Raw genomic sequence first — 20794 nt, forward strand, 5'->3', positions numbered from 1 at the left:
ATACCGTCTACACAAATTACTATCAGTTTAATTTACTCGCAACAAAGGAATATTTTATGTCTCACAAATAATAGCTCTTTGTTGCGAGTAAATTGGATCGGAGGTAGTAATTAATATTGCGAATTGTATGAAATTTTTTACCGTATAAATATTGTAGTTAAATTTGAGAATTTATTTCATCATTTTTTTTTATTTTTTTTATTTTTTTTTGAGGATTAAAAAAAAATTTATACTATGTAGTTTATAATTTTATTAAGTAGTGTAGTTAATTATAGATGTATAGCCAATGTATAAACAAGAATAATACTCCGTAACATACGTTTAAACTCTAAAGTACTCCGTATCTCCTAAATTAATTTTAGTTGTATTAATTTTATTCATATTCACTTTACTACGTATTTATTATGGAGTACGAGTATGTTTTAAAATTATTTGATTTGATATCATGAGAATATGAACGGTAATAAACCTAAAAAATCCTACATGATCTTATGGCTATACAATCAAATAAGATTGCTAGGTGGATAATGTAACAAAGTTTGTAAAATAAAAAAAAAAAGAAAAAAAAGAAAAAGAAAATCAAAGTGCATTTTTTAAAAATTGTGGTATATAACATATAAAAATAAGAAGTACTTTGTAAAAGATAGAAACTGTTTTTGCAAATTCTTAAATGAGAAAGGATGATTTGAATTTGAGACATTTTTAATGCAAATCCGAAGTAAAATTTACGGGGTACACACTTCAAATATTTATGATTTAAAGTACTTTGTATCATTAATATGGAGTAATATTTAACAAATACATGTTAGAATAATATTATTCTATTTGTTATCAATAATTTGTGTAACAAATATTTAATTACGAGTACAATATATCATTATAACTATTTCAATGTTTACTTTATACTCCGTATATTAATTTTAAATAAATAATTTTACCAATTACATTTGACACAAATATATTTTTGAATTCATTATAATATACAAAATATTATTACTCCGTATAAAATTAACAATTTTAACGGTTATATTAACAAACACGGCAATCAAACTGCTGCATCTATTAATAAACAAAGCAGAGTATTTAATTATTTCTTGTATTTAATTATTTCTTTTTCTGTCATTACTATAACAAGTGCAGCAAAATATTTTTCATAAAAAAACACCAGAAAATACTTTCCCACATTTATACACTCTCTCTTTTCTGTAGCTGGACGTTGTTGTTGGCATTCAAGTCCATTTTCTCTCTCCTAAAAAAGTAGATTATTGGGGAAATTTTTTCCAGAGAAAAAGAGAGAGAGAGAATCGCTTCGAAGGCAAGCTACAAAAGCTGAACAAACCCTAGCGCCATCCAATTTTGCTGTTCAGAACAAGAGAGAGAAAAACTGTCAAATTAACGCTCACATTTTACTCTCATTGATTACGATTGTTTTTCTCTCTCTAGATCCCTTAAAATTACTCTATTTTTCCAGCAATGTTCAGATAATTAATCATAACTTCCAGGTATTTTTTTGGTTGATTTTTTGATTTCAGTGTTTTTTTGCTTAATTCTAGCTTAATCACTTGTTTTCCAGCTTAATTTTGCTAATTTTTGATTAATTTTGTGTTATTTGTGATTTTTGTTAGGTTTGAGTAGCTTTTTGTAGTGGAAATGGCGTCAAAGTACGGGTCAAAAACGAGGAAATCGGCGAATTCTGCGTCAACTTCAACTACGACGTCGTCGAAGAAGTATCTGGAAACTTCGGCGGAGTGTCAGACTTCGCCGGCGTCTTCTTCGGTGAGGAGTAAGAATCATCATCAGTACTTCTACTCTGAGAGTCCTCCTGTTGAAACTGAGAAATTGAAGGAGAATGTCACCGTCACAGTTCGCTTTCGTCCACTCAGGTGAATTTCCTGCTATTTACTCATTATTTATTTTGTATTTTTGTTTAGTTTATATATTAATTTGAATTGAATGAACTCATTTTGCAATTAATCCTGTATTCTGGTTTGTGATGATGTCTGTGGAATAAGTCCGAAGGAAATTCGGCAGGGAGAGGAGATTGCGTGGTATGCTGATGGCGAGACAGTGGTGAGGAGTGAGCATGATCCATCGATAGCTTACGCCTATGGTAATTTTAATTACTTGCATGAGTGATTATTTCAGTAATGTAGGTTTAATTTACGAGTCTTAGTTAAAGAATCGGTTGTTAATTTAATGTTGGAAGTTTTTGTGATATCTTGTGTTGGCATTTACTAATCTCAACGTGGCTATCTGGGACAAAAAAAGACGATACAACAGCCGTTAGACTTGTTAGAGTGATCATTTTTTTTTTCTAACAAAAACTCGATACATGTATGAGTGATTATTTGCTAATGTTTGTATACTTTTCGAGTCTTGTAATAATTATCGGTGTTGTTGCAAGTTAGAAGTCTTTGTGATATCTTATGCTGGCAATTACTATCCTAGGTGTGGATTCAAATAGATGTATGCTCAATACATTGATTATTAACATGCATGAGGGATCATGTGTTAATATAGGTATAACATTTGAGTCATAGTGGAAGAGTTGGCTGATTTAATGTCAGATTGTATTTTATCTTACCTTGACTTTGTAGTCCCAAATGCGTAGTTTCTTTTGGTGTAGAAAATCATTTGAGGATTTATAAAGTGTATGGTGCCTTAATTTGAACATCCGAAATATCTATGTTGATAGACTTATGAGACAAAAGAATGCTAGAAAGTTTAATTGTATTCATCATATATTGTTACAAAGCAGAATTAAAGGATAACATAATCGCTAAGATAATACATGAAATTATTGAGATACACATTAACTAACAATTATAGAGAATAATATCAAAGGTATTCACAATAATAATAAAATATCACAAAATAATAAAATATGATATGATTATAAGTAAGATAGCAATAGATATCTGATATCTCTTATTCTCTCTATAATACTTTCTAATTAACAGTGGTGGAAGTTTTTTTTTTTTTTTTTTTATTTTTTTTTTTTATTTTTTTTTATATCCAAGGCGATTATAAATGCAGAAGGATAATTCTACTTTCTGTTTCTTTATATGGAAAGAGGCTTGTGGTCTTCTTGATGTGCTTCCTTTAATTTACTTTCCTATCTAAACTTTCTTTTAATCTTTTGTAGACAGAGTATTTGGGCCCACGACCACTACCCGCCGTGTTTATGATGTTGCTGCTCAGCATGTTGTCAATGGTGCAATGGAGGGCATCAATGGTGCGTTAACATCTATATTATAGGCTTACTAATTGGTTCTGGAATGCTACCTGTTCCTCTTTTTTTAAAACTGAAGCATATGTTGAAGAAATGAAGACTTATAATTTTGTTTTTATCTAACTTATGCATGCAGCATCTCATCGATCTGGCAGGTTCCGAGAGCTCCAAAGCTGAGACCACTGGTGTCCGTCGGAAGGAAGGAGCTTATATAAACAAAAGCCTGCTGACTCTTGGAACAGTGAGGATCCTGTCATTGTTTATCGTCTGTATACATCATGGTTGCTTTTGTAAAAGAGAGTAAAATTGCTCATCTTGAAAATTCTCTTTTGTGGAAATACATAAAGTTTTGCGGCTATATCACTTTTTGCTGAGATTCTACATAACGATTACTTCTGAATATGTTGTTAGGATCAGGACTAAGGATTATGAGTGGTGAAACCGTAGTATGTGAAAGATAGATTGAAGGTGTTCAGAGTATTTAAGTCTTTTAGCAATATTGGGTCAAAAGGGAAGACTCTTCTGAAGATGGATCTTATAGATAGGTTGGAATAAATATCTGGTAGGTTTTTGGATGATAGAGGAGTTTTTTTTTGTTTAGTATTTTAATGGGGATCTGGTGAACATGACAGTGCCAGATGATGGTGAAGGCTTAAAGAGAGGGATATTGGTCAAGCTTGTTTTTCAAGGTGATGATTTGCGGGAGAGACAGGGTTGAGGAACTAGAGGTGAATGAGGATACGTGGCTTAGATTATGAGAGATTAAATGGCTATTGCTTTGGTATCACTAATATTTTCTGGGGCTGATCTTTGGATGATCTGTTTTAACACACTCTGATACAGGTTGGAGCCCTATTTCTCATGTGGATAATAATGGACGGATGAACTTTTCTGGCACAGATTAGGAAAGCAATCTTTGGTCTTGAGATCAGTACATTGCCCTTATTGATGATTTATTAAAGCCATTTTAAGGAGTTAGGAATGGTAGAGTGCTGTGTTAAAAGCTAACTTCTTATGGTGTTTAGTGAGCCCTTTTATTTGGATTTTAATATTTTTTAACTGACTAGAATAGTGGGAATCTTCCTAATTGTTGGTTATTGGTGATAAAAACAGGTCATATCAAAATTAACTGAAGGTAGGTCTACACATATACCATACAGGGATTCCAAACTGACTAGACTTCTTCAATCTTCATTGAGTGGTCATGGGCGTGTTTCGGTAAGTTTGAGTTTCCTCTTTGCTTGTGAATAATCATCATTTGATTTATTTGAGCTTTGGGTTGTAGGAAGCTATCATATTTGTCTGAATTATGTGAACTAATACTCTGGTCTATATGTGCAGCTCATATGCACTGTAACTCCTGCATCAAGCAATACAGAGGAAACACATAACACATTGAAATTTGCACATCGTGCAAAGTGTATTGAAATCCAAGCAGCACAAAATAAGGTATATATATTTCTATTTGAATTTTGAAATGTATTGTATATTGAAGCTACTGACGCATATCAACCATGAGCAGATAATTGATGAGAAGTCACTTATAAAGAAGTATCAGAGTGAGATTCGCTTGCTAAAGGAAGAATTGGAACAATTGAAGAAAGGCATTGTCATTGTTCCTCAACTTAAAGTTGGTGGAGGAGAAGATATTGTATTATTAAAACAAAAGGTATGCATGTCTTTGTCAAAGGGGTATTCTATTGCCACATACTATCAAACATCTTCTTGCATTGGACATTTATCCATTTAGGAACTCATTGCAGTAAATAATTTATTCACCGTGTTTATTTGTCCAAGTACTTTCTTTTTTCTAGCCATTTAGTATTAACTGAGAAACAGGTTATGTATGTTTGAGTTAATTGTAAAGGTCTTTGACTGAATCATATGTATTTTCCAATTTGAAATCTGCACTGTTAGTTAAAAAAAGTCTTTTCCCCCAATGAAATGCATTTTGATGCTTATGCTTTCATGAACATGCTAACTTTTATTTTGTTTTTAGCCTAGAGTTTGATGTAGTAGCTAGTTAACCAACAATGAGACAATGTAGAACAAATAGGACGAGACAGGAGAGAACAGGTCTCTTCAAAAGTAGTTCAAATCACACATTCAAATTTGATGATCACTAAACATTAAAAACTGCTATTAAAAATGTGTCTTGAATGCGGCTAGATATGCTGTACATGCTGAGTACAGTATTGATTCCTAAACAACACTGGTGGGTTGGGAAAATCTCGTGGACTTGTGGTAAAATCTCGAAGTGCAATTCAACCCTGATACATCTTTTAAAAGCCAAAGAAGTTCTCATTATGGATTTATTGGATTTTCTCACTTGAAACAGACTACTATGTCGAGTGTTTTAAAAATTGCAGGCAATGAAAGGCTTCACTTTTAACGATTTTAGAAAACTAGAAACTATCAGATGGTAAAGGGAGGAAACGTGTCTGGGACACACTGATACAGTTGACTTGCTGGGTATTCTGTTATGACACATTGGCAGATCAGAAATGCAACCTTCGATAGTATAAAAGGGGGAGGAATACTCAATTCAAAGTTCCACTTCTTTGGCTATCCTGTGGTTTTCTATTTTTTATTTTTGGGTCAGTAAAGCAATGATAGGATCTTTCGGAATTGGAATAGGCCCACAACGCTAGAATTTTGTGAGACAAAGTAGTCCATTTTTATTTCTTGTTCTGTGGGAGTTTGCCTGGGAGGGGATACTAAAGCTTGGTTGGGATGCTTTATTTTTTCCTATTAACCTACTTTAAAGACTTCTGGTCTCCTGCTGCTGTAACGTCTTTGCTGATATAAAATAAGCAATGGATTTGAAAGCCTATAGGTGCTTTTATCTTGTACTGCTTTCTACTTAATTCATCTAAAAATGCATTATCTAATTCAATTTCTGTTATGGTCTGTAAAGCTAGAAGATGGCCAGGTCAAGCTGCAATCACGGCTGGAAGAAGAGGAAGAAGCTAAAGCAGCTCTCTTGTCTAGAATCCAACGGCTGACAAAATTAATATTGGTATCCACTAAATCTTCACAGTCATCAAGGTTTTCACATCGCCCTGGTCCAAGAAGAAGGCATTCCTTTGGAGAAGAAGAGGTGCAGCTTCCCCTTCCTTTTCTTTGTTTATTTATTGTATGCACTTATTTTGGTAGCATATTTAATACCTCAGCATAGATTGAGTCTGATGTGTATAATTTTCAAATCTTATTTAAATGGTTACTTTGTTACTTTATTGCAACATTTTCATTGATCAGCTTGCTTATCTTCCACACAAGAGACGGGATTTGATTCTGGATGATGAGAACATTGACTTGTACATTGCACATGATGGAAATGCTGAGAATCCAGATGATATCTCTAAGGAGAAGAAGTCACGGAAAAATGGACTTTTAAACTGGCTAAAGATTAGGGTAAGTGCAAATCCTTTTGAAGGAATATATTAGTGTAATAAATTCAGCTCTTATTCTCATGCTGTATATATATGAATTTGAAGCATGAAACTATTGTGGGTTACTGGGGTGTCTTAATGCATGTATTAGGTGTGATTTGCACCAATAAAATGCTTAGAGTTCTTAGTATGAACATATATCCAATATTGCCACTTGCAAGTACATGCAAATACTAGATTCTCGTGAGTACATGTGTGCTCACATACCTTTTTAGAAAATGGTGTTCACAGTGGCATTGTGAGGGCAAGGAGGAAATCACAAGCTCTTAATTGACTTGCTGTAAATTGTTTTGGGTATGGCTTATGGCATTCTCATCACCAGATACATAATATGGTATTTGCATTCACAGCATATTGATGTGTGATTTATGCATTTTATTGTTGTTACATGCCTGTCTTCTCGGTCCACCGGTTTTGAGTTTCTATTTAGTTGATTAAATATTTGTTACTTCATTTATTATTTCTTAGGGGTGATTCCATGTACATCTATAGCTCCCCGAACCTTGTCTTAAACTCTTAATTGGATTCATACTCAATTGTTGTTAATTATTATGATTTTATTTATTTATTTAGTTTTTGTATACGCTGTTTATTCATAACTGTCTGTTTATATACTTGTATATTTATTGACAGTATCTCTATTTGATTAGATAAGGACATTAGAACCTTCTTTTACTTTGTTTAGAAGCTTGATTTCCCATTCCCTGGTCATTTTAATCTCTATACCTTATATGTGTTGGCTCTCATATTATACTTTTCAGAATTTTGTTATGGAATCAAGATATGTTCCATGCTCTGAGATTCTCTATGCTAATTTTAGAGCTATTAAGATTTGAAAAAGGGATGAAGCGCCCTTCTATTCAAAATCAATCAATAAGTGTAAAAAGTAGAAGTTATAGTTTTTATTGCTTATGATGTTAATTTGAAGGTACCATACAATCTTGCTGCTCTCTCTTATCCATTTTTTTTTTTTCGAATCCAGAAAAAAGATGGTAGTTTGGGTGCTGGCAGTGATAAGTCAAGTGTGGTGAAATCAAATAGTACGCCTTCAACCCCACAGGCAGACAGTGTTAATCTCAATGCAGAATCCCGACTTTCCCAGTCTCTGCTTACTGAAAGGACTAATTCTGCGGAGCTTTCACCTGTAGCTAGACATGATAGAGAAACCCCTGAGGATTTTTCTGGACAGGGGACACCTCTGGTAAGTAATTTTTCTTTTAATCCATAAGATTGTCCAACATTATTGGAATTTATGTTTGCACGTTTCTACTTAAGGGGCATAGAATAGGCATAACAAGTTTAAGTTACCTTGGGCTATCACTTGTGACCCCAAGGTTTGTTTTTTTTTTTTTTTTTTTTTTTTTTTTTTTTTTTTTTTTTTTTTTTTTTGGGGGGGGGGGGGGGGAGGGGGAGGGTGGTGGTTGTTCTGGCAGTGATTAGTTTAGTGTGGTGAAATCAAATGCCTTCTCAATAATTCTCATAGCAATACTGTTGTGGAAAGTGGAAACTGTAGCTTTGTTGTAGATACTTGATTTAATATCATAGCTTTTGTCTGAAGGTTCATTACCATTTGTGTCAGACAAGTACAAAATCAATCGATCAGATTGATCTTCTCAGGGAGCAGAAAAAGATTCTGTCTGGTGAGGTTGCACTTCATTCAAGTGCTTTGAAACGTTTGTCCGAAGAGGCAGCAAAAAATCCCAAGGAGCAGATCCATGTGAGATGCCTGTAAAGTTTAGTAGCTTTGAGCTGCTTTTTACCAAATGTCGTGACATTATTATGTTGTTTGTTTCAATTCCAGGTTGAGATGAGAAAATTAAGAGAAGAAATCAGAGCTAAAAATGAACAAATAGCTTCCCTCGAGAAGCAAATTGCTGATACTGTGGCTGCCAACTATGACAAGATGGACAATTCTGAGATGTCACAAGTAAGTGGTGTAATTTTTCTCGATCTATGAGGACCTCAAGTTTAGAATTTGATAGCTGAGCCATCAATTTTCTTCTCTTTTTTGGGTGATCTCCAGACGGTTGCTGAACTTGTGAGCCAATTGAATGAGAAGTCGTTTGAACTCGAGGTGTGATTTTATCTGTTATCTATATTATTATGATATTTTTCCTTTGCTCTTGTGTTTGAGAGTAAAATTGCCTTTGATAGACGCGCAACCTACTCCTTTAGCCATATTGGTTCTACGTTCAAGGTTTTGCTGCAAGTATATGTTTGGCTGTAAGTAATTTCCTGTTCTTTCTTGTAGGTTAAGATTGCAGATAATCGGATAATCCAAGAACAGTTGGACCAGAAGGTACAGAATCAACTATTGGCTCCTGCTCTTCACTATTTATTCTGTGTATATGAACCTCTTTTCTAAATTCCATATATGTTGCCTGGCAGATTGGTGAAGTTGAAACATTACAGGCTGAGATTAGTTCCTTGAAGCAGCAACTTTCAGAGGCATTGGAATTAAGAAATGTAAACCAATCATTCAGTTATCTGCAGCATGGTAGAATGCAATCCATGTCCGAGGGGGTTGAAATGAACAAGGAAAATAAATCTTTGGTTGATACGAATGAAAAGTTGCTATTGCATGCCCAGGTTTGCCAAACTTTCTTTATCTGCGTGGTAGATTAATTATGCCTCAAAATAAGAAGTATATTATGATTTACGAATAAATATGTACTTGCCATTATTAGATAAAGTTCAGTTTCATGTTGCAGCATACTGCTCCAATTTTTAATTCATGTGTTTATCTCATCTTTCTTTAATAGACCACTGAGATTGAAGAACTGAAGCAGAAATTGACTGAACTAACTGAGACAAAAGACCAGTTGGAGCAGCGAAATAAGAAGTTGGCAGAGGAGAGTTCATATGCCAAAGGGTTGGCTTCTGCTGCAGCTGTTGAATTGAAGGCGTTGTCAGAGGAGGTTTCCAAGTTGATGAATGAAAATGAAAAGCTTTCTTCAGAAATGACAGCTTTAAAGAATGCCCCCACTCAGCGTAGATCAATCGTAGCACCTAGAAATGGAAGGAGAGAGAGTCAGGTGAAACGCCAAGACCAAGGCCCGAGCACCTCAGATCTTAAGAAGGAGCTGGTCATTAGCAAAGAGCGAGAGCTTGCATATGAATCTGCTCTTCAAGAAAGGGATCAAAGAGAGGCAGATCTCCAAAGGAAAGTGGAAGAGTCCAAACAACGAGAAGCATACTTGGAGAATGAACTTGCAAACATGTGGGTTCTTGTGGCTAAGCTAAAGAAATCACAAGGAGTCGAATCTGATATCTCCGACTCTGCGAGCCAGAGAACGGACAATTGGTAATCGACAATGTTAGATTTGTTTTGGAATGTACAAAAGTTGGGGAATGGGGAAGGAGTTGTAAATTGAAAAAAAAATAATGTGGAACTGTGTGGGTAGTATCAGGGTTCTCTAACAAATTCAGATTGATTTTGCGATGAGTGCTGATGCGTGAGCTTTTTGTGTTATTGATACCCTGATTCTGATGTAATTAATGCCAATCAAGTTCCTTTTTGGCTAATTTTCCCATTCCTCGAGTCCTGTTGTGCTTCCTGTCTTACCGGGTCTTCGCATGGGGGCTCTACTAATGCTACTCTTCTTCAAGCAAATTCTTGCTATGAATTAACCATTTACAGGGCAGATTTCCAGTCAATGATTTTCAACAGTCAGTGCCCCATTTAAACAGATTTGAATTATTAGTCAGTCTTGACTACACGGAATAATCACTTTTGGTTCATGTAGCCTACTCCACTTATGGGATTAAGGCTCTTATTGATTGATTAAATTATTAGTCAGTTTAATAGACACCATTCCAAGCCACCAATTTCACCACCAAATCAGCAATAACCGATGAGGGAAAGTAGGGTGTTAGGCTTGTTCAAGCAATGAACTTAACCTAACACGTGATATTAACAATCAAGTTTTATACACACAGTTGCATACCATAATGTTATCATTTCTGTTTCTAATCCTAATTCCTAAACAAACTTTGTAACTATTTATGCATAGTTCAGATTGCACTAGAGTCTCGAATACAAGTTTGTATTTTTGCTTATCAAAAGATAAAATCTACTAGTATCTAGTACATTTTTCACAATAATACGAAAATGTTGTCGTCAAACCTTTTTTTTAGATTTATTTATACTTCTACCCTCCGTTTACTTTATTTTCATCTTTTGTCAAACAAAGTAATTCTACTGGAGTGTGTTAATTTACACAAGCAAAACCAAACAGCATTGCTTTGCCTTTGGTCATCTTAACTTCCTGAGTCAAAAAAAACTACAGACGTCAGCGACTACTATCGCCGGTAAAACAAAGGTCCAATTTAATTAGCATGTTCCAGTGATAAACATGGAGTAAAACAATGGCGATGTTAGCATTTCAACGAGCAGCGCGAAACATCCACATCCCCGCTGCAGATGCACCTCGCCTCACCAGATTCTCTCTCCGCCCCCCTTATTCTGTAAGCAATTCATTTCTCCTGCTTCGTTTTTAAACTTCAAGTTTCTATTTACATAATTTTGGTACTAATCGCCTAATTTGCTCGATTATGTTGTTTTCTTGCTGATTTTAGTTGAATTTTGGATCAAAATAGCATTTATATTATGTTGATTCTGCTCTATTAGTCCGGTACCACTTACAATGTGTTTTTAAATTAGTATGTACGGTCTGTTTGATAAGTGGTAATAAATGGTGGTAATTTTGTAGTATGAGAAATCAATGTCGATTTCCGTGGTAATAATAATTACTCAACCCAAGTTATCTCCAATTATTTGCAAATTTTCGTTGTCATCCATTACCATTTGGGGTGGTAATGGACATTCATAAAGAAAAGCACAAGTACAGGATGACATTAGAATGGTATTCTGCTTGCCAAATTAGATGGAAACTGTGCTTAATCACATGCTCTAGGTTGAGTAGGTAAGGAGGGAGTAGCTTGAGTTTCCTTTTACATTGTACTACTAAGAATGAAGTTGGAATACCATTTGTGTCGGATTGAGCGGGATAAGGATGCTGCAGCTGTGATGTATGCTCTAGTCTAGTGGTATTTTATTTCATAAGGGTCCTCTATTTTCTCCCTTGATCATGGTTCAGTCCTTTGTTCATGGGACAATGTTTGAAATATGAACAGACCATTTGTGTGCACTCCATGTGTATACCACTTGTTGCACACTAGATGAGGTTCCTGCAGTTATCTTTCATGTTGATACTTGATCCTTGATAGTGCTTTGGATATTCATGGAGGTCTCTTCGTGAGGGCATGAGGCCATGGTTCCAGGGAATTAAATGAGTTTATCTTGATACTTGAGGTGGGTGCTTTGTTAGGAGCTTTATATTTCGGTCTCTTTTGTGTTGCTTAATCTTATCTCTTCTGACTTTTCCATATTAATCTCATTTAGAGGAATGACATACCTCTTGAGGTGAAAGTTTTTGTTTGGATGTTAGCATTTGGTAGGATTGATACTAATTGAATACACCAAAAGCAAAGACTAGGTCACCAAGTTTGGATGTCTCTTCTATGGCTGTGTACTTGTGTAGAGTTAATACACTCAATAGTGTATATTTATTTGTTCTTATGTTGTGTGCTATGTTTGTAAGAGGTTGTTGTGCATCAGAAATCTTGGGTTTCTCTCTTTACTATTTTGGATTGGTTGTGGATGCTGTGGGGTTTGGAGAGGTCAAGGAGAAGAGGTTGGTGTGTTGTTCTTTTCTGACCATCTTGTGGTGTGTGTGGTTAGGGAGAATATTCTATGCAACTTTTGGGAGCCACCTTATCTTGCAATTTTCTATGGGATTGGGTAATATATTTAACATTCTTTGAGGCTAAGGTGTCCGTAATCAACTGCAGATAATTAAAAGAACTAGTTTAATTGTATATAAAGTATTGATAAATTCATTTTCTCAAAAAATATACGAAGTTATCTAAATATTATGTGTGCTGGATTGGGTGTTGGTTGATTCATTCTTGATATTACTTTTTTGGCAGGGAGGTGATCTAAGTTATATTAAGTGTGTTACTAAATTTCTTTTGATTAGTTAATTATGAGTAGTAGAAATGTTATGGATTAACAACCTAGCCAAGTTTTTTATTTTCTCTTTTTTTTGGACTCCGGCAAAAGATTTAATCTCACTCACCGACTCACTCAATTTGTTACTCTTCATTTTTCCATCACCCTTTGCTATAAGGTAATGTAAAAGCTCAAGCCATCGCCAACATTCCATTTCCCTTTTTCTTCTGGCTCTAGATTACCTGCATCATCACCATCACATGTTCACAACTACTTAACAAGCAACAACACAAGTGCCACAATGGGACAGGGGGGGGGGGGGATCCGAAAACGTAATATTTATGCTATATTGGTTCTGCAATTAACCTGTGATGTCAGTGAGTCTTTGTGCCAGATCAGCATATCTGTGGTTGATGATGTAGATAAGAGAGTGGAGTTGTGGCCTTCTGTTGGTGTTGGGTTTGGAGGCACCATAGTCAGACGGGCCTGCTGGTGTTGGGCAAGCGGTAGGTGATAACAGGGTAGAGAGGTAAAGGGATGGCTGGGAGAGGGGAAGTATTTTGGTGGTTAAAAACATGACTTGAACTAGGGACTTAGGGAGCAAGATAGTGGAACGGATTTAAATCCATTCAATTCTCTATTTGTTTTTGTTTCTGTTGTGTTTTATTCTTCATGGTTCAAACCAAATTAGTGTACTATGTGGCTCAAAACAAGGAGAGAACAGAAAAGAAATGCTAAAAGCAGTTGTATCATCATGGCATTAACCCTGGCCAGTAACATGAAACTAAATCTTGAATCTGCTATCAGTTGTTAGGGCACTTAATTGATTTTGCTTCTTCTGCTTGAGGTGGTGACATCTCAAAGTCAATGTATCATAAGACCATTTGGGTTGTTCAACGATTAGAAAAGTTGTAAATTTGCTTTGATGGTGTGACACTTTACTTTTGCCAATTTGGATACTGTGCTCTTGTAATATGTCATGTTTGATTTTCTTATTCTTATTATTGCAGAAAAAGGCTCCCTTGAGCCTGGATTCATTTGGTATCTCTATTGTATACTTCTATAAGTTTTCATTACTATGTGCTCCTCCAATCATTTCCTCCAAATCTTCATCATTTGTAATAGAAGCTATCCTACATATTTTCCAAATCTAGCTTTTTTTCTTTTTCTTCAAATGACTGTCTTTAGACCTATCAGTTTGCCGTTTTGTGTATGTAGTTGTAATACAACACGTGCATTGCAGTGATGAATGCTCATAAACTAGTGCAAGACTGGAAAGTTCAGTTACCTACTATTATTAGTTCATGCCATGTCTCTCAAAGTCTCAATCCTTAATCTCCTATTCTCTTGTGAATATACTTCCTCCATTCCACAAATATTGCTGTTGACATTGACAATATTGACAGTCTCCTTTAACAATCTAATGAGATTTACCAATTTATACTCTAGGAAAAATGTAGTCATGTGAGATTTTCTTAGATTCATCTCAATTTATGCTTGCAAGATAAACAGAGTTTGATTCTTCGTTGAAATTCTATCTTTTTCAATTAGTGCTATTTGTTTACTAATTGGAAATACATTCAATCTATATTTTATTTTTTGATATGATTTTTACTTATTAGTAATTAAACATATTAATGATCAAAGTTTTTCGTTGGAAAGCCGAAACTCTACTTGGGGCAATATCTGTGGAAACAGAGGAAGTATATGGTTTTCTGTTTTGTAAACCAGATTATCATTCTGCGTTAGGTTGATAGTGGGCATGTCAATATTCTTCTAAGATTTTTCCACCTTTGGCTAGTAAAGATTTGTGAGCTTTTTTCGCAATTCTACCATAGCTCGGTGTACAGAACAGCAATGTAGCTTTTGCTTGCAGTTAAATTGCATTAACTGTTAGTATCCGAAATGTATGTGTTACAAATTATACAATGTTTATGCATATGTTTGTAATCACATCTTATGCATATATTTGCAATCGCCTCTTACTATAGTAACTCGTAGAAATAGTATGCAGTTTGGGCATGATCTTGGAATGGTCACTGGATTTAGGGAAGTGGCATTTTACAGGATTTATGCTATCCCTTGTGAGTTGTGACTGTGTGACGTGGATTAAAAATTTGGATAATTCAATGCTGGAAAAAATAGGTAGTAACTGAAATATCTATGTTGAGATTTTAAAGTATGCTTTCAATTACTTGGTGGGTGCTTCAAAACACGTGTTACATAGTGGCGTATTGTGAAGAGCAAGTTTGGAATCTTTTACTCAACAACTTTTACTTGATTCTATCCGCATTTGTTTGATTTCATAATAATTCTGTTAACCTAATCTGTCCATGGCAGTAACGCAAAGTAGTTGTTTATGTGCGTGTTGGATATTTAAAAGGTTATTAGTGTCTTGAAAACTGCATATATCTTATACATAGCATGTTCACCTTTTTCTACAAAAATCATATCACAATATAGCTTGGGAGTTAACCTGACATTGAATGCTCTCTTTCAGGCGGAGGTGGAATTTGCTGATGGCCGTGCATTTAATTTATCAGCTGAGTTTCTGAGAGTTTATAGCCCAGCTGCAGACAGCAAGATCCGTTCCATTGGTGGGGAAAAGGTAGAATGTGTGTTAATTTTACTGTCTGTAGTTCCTTGGTAACTGTTTTCAAATCCCAATTGCCATTGAAATTTATCGAGGTTTTATAGATGACTAAATTTATTCGCTACACTGCTACTCCTTACTGAGACAGCATTTGGGTATTTATTGGTCACTTGTATGCTTGGTACATTAAGCTTGTTCCTGGGATTCTGTCAGTGATGCAAGCATGTATGATTAGAAAAAAAATATGCTAGGTAGAAAATGAGCTTGCATTTTAAGTCATGGATGAGAAGTGACATTTTGACTTTGGAGACAACTGATGGCAAAACTGGACTATTTCAATAGCCAAATGAACCCAACTAGAAGTCCTCATCAGTTACTAGTGAATTTCTTTTTCTGTTCTCTTGCAGGTAATATTTGGTCGGCGTCATGTTGGGATCATGTCTGCAGAACCTGTAGGGAATTATGGGGTGAGGTATGTTTAGACATTTAATATCTCAACCTGAAGTAGCATAATTTTTTGGCAAATGAAAGCCTATTTGTGAAGTGTTCATATTCATGCATGTTTTAAATGTGTTTATGTTGTTCAGGTTGCTCTTTGATGATTTGCATAAAACAGGGATATACACATGGAACTATTTCTATTACCTTGGCTCCAACAAATTTTCTCTCATGAGAAATTATATCAAAACGTTGAAGAAGCATAACCTAAGTCGAGATCCCAAAAGGAAATAGCTACTTGAAGGACTCCATGTATTCTTTGTACCTGTATGACACAAGTTATATTAAACAATTTCGTTATAAATTTATAATTATCGTTAAAAAGTCATTATGGTAACCTAATTACCTTTTGATGTGGTTTGATGAAAGATCTGGCAAACACCTCAAAATAAGAAAAAAGTTATACGGATAATTGAACTCTAGGTACGCCGCGCCTAATGCAATATAGGTATCATAATTAACATTTATTAACCGTTTGTTAAGTTAGTTAAATTTGTTATATTAATAAACTAGGTTAGAATCCGTGCGATGCACGATTTATATAAAATCTAATTTTAATTTGTACATTTTAAAAATAAATCGCTATTATACATGAATATAAATAAGAATTACGTATATTTTGTAATTTTAAATTTTTTTTATTTTCATCAAAATTCTGATATAGTATTTGTTCAACATTGTCTGATTCATAGTTCAATGTAGGAGGTCATTTATTGGTGTACTATTTAAAATTATTTTAATTTCCAACGATAAATTGATAGGTTTTAGTTGTAATGTAGAAGCTTCCAATATTTAAATTTCAAAAATGTTAAATATAAAAGCTCTACACAAAAAAAAAAAAAAAAAAAAGATGACATCATCATTGCATTTAGGCGGGAAAATTTTTATTGAGAAAACCACACGTGGGCAATGGTGACGTCAGTAACTTCTGTTTTAATAATAGTTAATAGATGTTTATATGTCTTGTTAAAAACAGTTCGTTAAAACTATCAGGAAAAAAACGTTATAATTTTCTATTAGCTTTTGCTGTACGTAATTTATAAACCTAATATATTTTCATATTAAAAGGTTCACTAAGTTTGTTATATAGATCGATAAAAAGTTGTTACAAAGTAGACTACCCGTATGCCTACAATGCATGGGCAAGATTTCATAAAAAAAAAATATTGTAATTCGTTATGTTCGTTACAAGTATTGTTAAACAATTCGTTACGATCTTATAGGTCTCGTGATACATAAATCGTTAACTTCGTTATGAATATCATTAAGAAGTATATTATTGTCATAAAATTCGTTCAAAAAAAAAAAAAAAAAAGATTCTCATTAAAAGTTTTCGCCCTAATTTGTCAAATCAAATATGTATAGCAGGTTATGATTTTAAAATATACATTGTTGCCTAAAATGAATTTTATTAGAGTATCAAGCTAAATGAACTAATAATAGGGCTAACAAATAATGTACATTAACTTAAATTGAGTTCAATGAACTTACAAATTCAATAAGATCATAATAGGTGACAAATTATTGGAATCAATTAATACTTTAGAGATCATATATACAAATACTTTTACTTTTGATTTTTGAGGGAAATATAATAAACATATCTTACGTGTATAATATAATATATCGGTAGTTTCATAATTACGAGTTCATTAGTGAATTTAACAAATTCGATGTATTCCTATGACATTGATTTTTATTAACTAAATGGTCGTTAAATTCGTTAGAATTATCCCTAAAAAGATAGTTATAATTATCGTATTTAAATTAATCATTCGTTCTAAATTTTTTTTACATGGTTCACAGTTTACATCTCTCAAGCAAAACAATTTCAAAAATCAAAATGTATGTGTAATAAACTAATAACAATTAACAAACTTTTTTTTTTTTTATTTATTTATTTTTTTGATGTTGAGATTTAAAAGAAAAAAAAAACCTTTATTTAATGAAAAAACAAAGACTTTCTTTTCTTCAAAAAAAAAAAAAAAAAAAAAAAAAAAACAAAGACTTTCTTATACCAGAATTCACAAAAAACTATGATCCAACTGGAAATAAAAAACTGAACCAATAACAATTCAGCATTCTAAACAGAAACTTAGTTTTCTAGCATGTAACGCTTGAAAAAAAAATGCACCAAACAGACTAGTTGGGATATAACGTGAACAGCTTACATAAAACTATTTTTTATTTTTTTATATTGTTTTTTTTTAAAAAAAACACTTGCATAAAATTATTTTAAAAAATACATAAAATAAAAATAATACAGTGATTTTTTATTTTATATATATTTTTTTAATCTAATGATCTTCTATATCTTTGTTAATCTCAAATATTAGTATATCGAAGTGATTTTTAGACATCCATTGTACTAAGTAATAATCATACATTCCCCTCAAAAAAAAAAGTAATAATCATACATTGATATTGATTTAATCAATATAAATCAACAAAATCACGCTACATAATATCAAATTAAAATAACACCAACGTTTTCAAATTAAACACCAACATTTTTCATTAATACAACGAAAACAACGACAATGTTTAAACAAACAACAATGATAAAACATTAATGAAAGACATAAAAATGTAGACTAAAAAAAAAGAACTTAATTAAAATAAAAAAGACACAATAACAATAAGTTTCAAGCAATTTTTCCCTCTTTCACCAAATGATCTGATATGATGCGTTGACATCAGATTCCAAGTTTCAACTCAAGTTGTTCATCAGTGAGAGTTTGAAAAGAGTTGGCCATAATCTCGTCAACATCATTTCCAGCAACACCTAGGATAGCATCAACGTCGCCACCAGAAAGCCTCAATTTGTTGACATACTCCTTGAACCACAAAAACCTACGAATTTGTCCAATAGGGCTTAATGGCACCAGACGACGACGTGGTCGTCCTCGACGAGCCTTAAGTGCAAGCCTTAGGGTTAGATCCACTCTAGGAGAACGAGGGCCGTTATTAGCCCTTCTTCCATTGGTTTGATCTAGAAAATCTTGAAATGCTGGTGGTACTCTTGGTACCAAAAAAAAACATCCTTGTTGTTAAACTACCTTGAGGGAGTGGTTGAGGCTGAGGCAAAGGCTCAAACTCGAGGTTTGGCTCAAGCTTTGGCTCAGGCAAAGGCTCAATCTGAGACTGAGGCTCTGGCTCTGGCTCTGGTTGAGGTTGAGGTTGTTGTTGAGGTTGAGATTGAGGTTGAGGTTGAAGCTGAGGCGGAGGCTGGTACCAGGAGTCCGCCACACACTCAGTAAGATGAGGCTCAAGCGGAGGTTGAGATAAAGGTGTATGTTGCGGCTGAGGCTGAGGAGGTTGAGGTGGCTCAGGCTCAGGTAGAGGCTCGATTGGTGGCTCAGAAGGACCCTCATCAAGTGGGGGATCATCGGATTGCCTTTGTCTACGGCGTCTACCTACACCCATAAAGAATTTCAAATGGACGAAAAACTCACGTCTTACTTTATACCTTTCACCACATACTGAACACAAATAAGGGTATTCAGGTGTAACACCTGGGCGATTTGAGTTAACTTCTTCTCCTTGTTCCACCCTTCGAAATCGAGATCGGCCTGTACTGTCAAGAGAATGGGATTTGCATGGCATGTGTGGAGTTCTTTTGTGCCTCCTAATTCTTGCCATGGTGCACCAAACTGATGGAGAAACAGAAAGAAAAACAACTGTTTTTTTTTTTTTTTTTTTTTTGGTTATTTACTTAGCAAAGTAAGAAGTTTTTTGTGTGTGTGTGAGATGAAAGGAGTTTATGAGTTTTTATAATGGGAATGTTGAAGAACTAAGGATGATAACACATTATCAAAACATTGTTTGTTTGAGCAAATTTAATAGGCTGAAATTATTAAATGTGAATTTTTTTTTATTTTTTATTTTTTATTTTTTAAATGATTCAATGAAAGATGACTACTTTTTAGAGTGTGACTTACATGGTTACGTTTGAAATCACACCAATATCACAAGCAATTGAGATATTACAGATTAATTTTAGTTGTCTAAAGGATTTTTTTGAGGATATCATCAGATTTTGCTTATATGCTTCCTTATTTACCTTATTGCTTTTTGAGAAAATGGTAATATATCATGATCTATTATAGTTTGGTAATAAATCATACATGATCATTTTATAATTGATCATTTTCCCTTTTATTATTTATTTTCAAAAGACACGTGTATGGTGATAATCCATTATAATGAGAAATGAAAATAATAATCAAATTAAACCAAATTAGTTAACACACAAATACAATTTAGGCCCAATTCAAATAATCTAAATTTCATTTATTTCAAGAAAATAAGTTTAGAGTGGTTGAAATAAGGGTTAATATGTCTAGATAAATTAAGTTCAAGAAAATTAAAATAAAATAAATTTCATATATGTTTTAATAAGGAATTAGACAAGTTCAATTTACAATTAAATTAAGCTTTTATAAGGTCTTATTGGTTCTGATAAGTGTAATTGAGCTCTGTAAAAAAAGTGTTCAATTCATCATATTTTTACTTGTTTTAATTCTAATTAGTTTAATTTAGGATAAATAAGTTATGATAAGGGTTATTACCCAAGTACAAACTACGATAAAATAAGTTTTAATATTGTTTAATAAATTCAGATAAGTTCAGGTCTATTAAAAAAAAAAAGATAAGTTCAGGTAAAATAAGTTTAGATAATTGAAAATCAGGTAAATAATATACACCTAGTTTTGAATCAGGCCAAATAAGATAAGTTCAGTTGAAGAGAATAATACACTCTATAATAAAAAAAATTCAAATAAATTATTAAATTCAATTGAATAGCACACACCCTTAAAGTCCTCTCCTTATTCAACTTTATAATGGTTATAAACGTTGAAGCAACAATTGTTTACCTTGCTAAGAAAAAGAGGTAACTTGTTTGTAATAACTCACCACATGGAAGCAAGCATTTTAAGAAACAGATAAGAGAGACTTAACAAATAGTTTCAATCAACTAAAATAATTTAAATAGTAACAATTTT

General features: G+C 33.5%; 2 protein-coding genes across 5 annotated transcripts; both read left to right on the forward strand.

The window, feature by feature from the left end:
* The first annotated feature begins 1842 nt into the window (after positions 1-1842).
* On the forward strand, positions 1843-10217 carry LOC145583180 (kinesin-like protein KIN-7K, chloroplastic). Of its 3 annotated transcripts, none has more exons than XM_081640355.1 (16): positions 1843-1883; positions 2013-2110; positions 3146-3235; positions 3369-3473; positions 4346-4450; positions 4574-4681; positions 4755-4901; positions 6150-6332; positions 6491-6646; positions 7667-7885; positions 8243-8401; positions 8486-8611; positions 8708-8758; positions 8936-8983; positions 9073-9273; positions 9447-10217. In XM_081640355.1, exons 2-16 carry the CDS (start codon positions 2108-2110, stop codon positions 9990-9992), a joined length of 2247 nt encoding a protein of 748 aa, XP_081496481.1. In that variant the 5' UTR covers positions 1843-1883; positions 2013-2107; the 3' UTR covers positions 9993-10217. The 3 variants fall into 3 exon arrangements, with proteins under 3 accessions (XP_081496481.1, XP_081496483.1, XP_081496482.1); XM_081640357.1 differs by having other exon boundaries at positions 8264-8401; XM_081640356.1 differs by lacking the exon at positions 1843-1883 and having other exon boundaries at positions 1894-2110.
* Positions 10218-10876: 659 nt separating this feature from the next.
* LOC145582292 (uncharacterized) lies at positions 10877-16121 on the forward strand. 2 transcript variants are annotated; one of them, XM_081639292.1, is made up of 4 exons: positions 10877-11151; positions 15198-15305; positions 15698-15757; positions 15878-16064. In XM_081639292.1, the coding sequence occupies exons 1-4, from the start codon at positions 11053-11055 to the stop codon at positions 15887-15889; spliced, it is 279 nt and encodes a 92-aa protein (XP_081495418.1). In that variant the 5' UTR covers positions 10877-11052; the 3' UTR covers positions 15890-16064. The 2 variants fall into 2 exon arrangements, with proteins under 2 accessions (XP_081495418.1, XP_081495417.1); XM_081639291.1 differs by having other exon boundaries at positions 10900-11151; positions 15698-15762; positions 15878-16121.
* The last annotated feature ends 4673 nt before the right edge of the window (positions 16122-20794 follow it).

This window comes from Chenopodium album, chromosome 15 (assembly GCF_948465745.1).
Source record: "Chenopodium album chromosome 15, dcCheAlbu1.1, whole genome shotgun sequence".
In the NCBI taxonomy this organism is placed as follows: Eukaryota; Viridiplantae; Streptophyta; class Magnoliopsida; order Caryophyllales; family Amaranthaceae; genus Chenopodium; species Chenopodium album.

What these genes read in the sequence shown, in the direction of transcription:
- LOC145583180 (XM_081640355.1), top strand. An exon ending in TGCAATGGAGGGCATCAATG is followed by an intron (nt 3,236 to 3,368) that starts GTGCGTTAACAT and finishes TTATGCATGCAG; the next exon opens with CATCTCATCGATCTGGCAGG. An exon ending in AAGAACAGTTGGACCAGAAG is followed by an intron (nt 8,984 to 9,072) that starts GTACAGAATCAA and finishes GTTGCCTGGCAG; the next exon opens with ATTGGTGAAGTTGAAACATT.
- LOC145582292 (XM_081639291.1), top strand. Translation starts at nt 11,053, where the DNA reads ATGGCGATGTTAGCATTTCAACGAGCAGCGCGAAACATCCACATCCCC. An exon ending in GTTCCATTGGTGGGGAAAAG is followed by an intron (nt 15,306 to 15,697) that starts GTAGAATGTGTG and finishes GTTCTCTTGCAG; the next exon opens with GTAATATTTGGTCGGCGTCA. An exon ending in GTAGGGAATTATGGGGTGAG is followed by an intron (nt 15,763 to 15,877) that starts GTATGTTTAGAC and finishes TATGTTGTTCAG; the next exon opens with GTTGCTCTTTGATGATTTGC.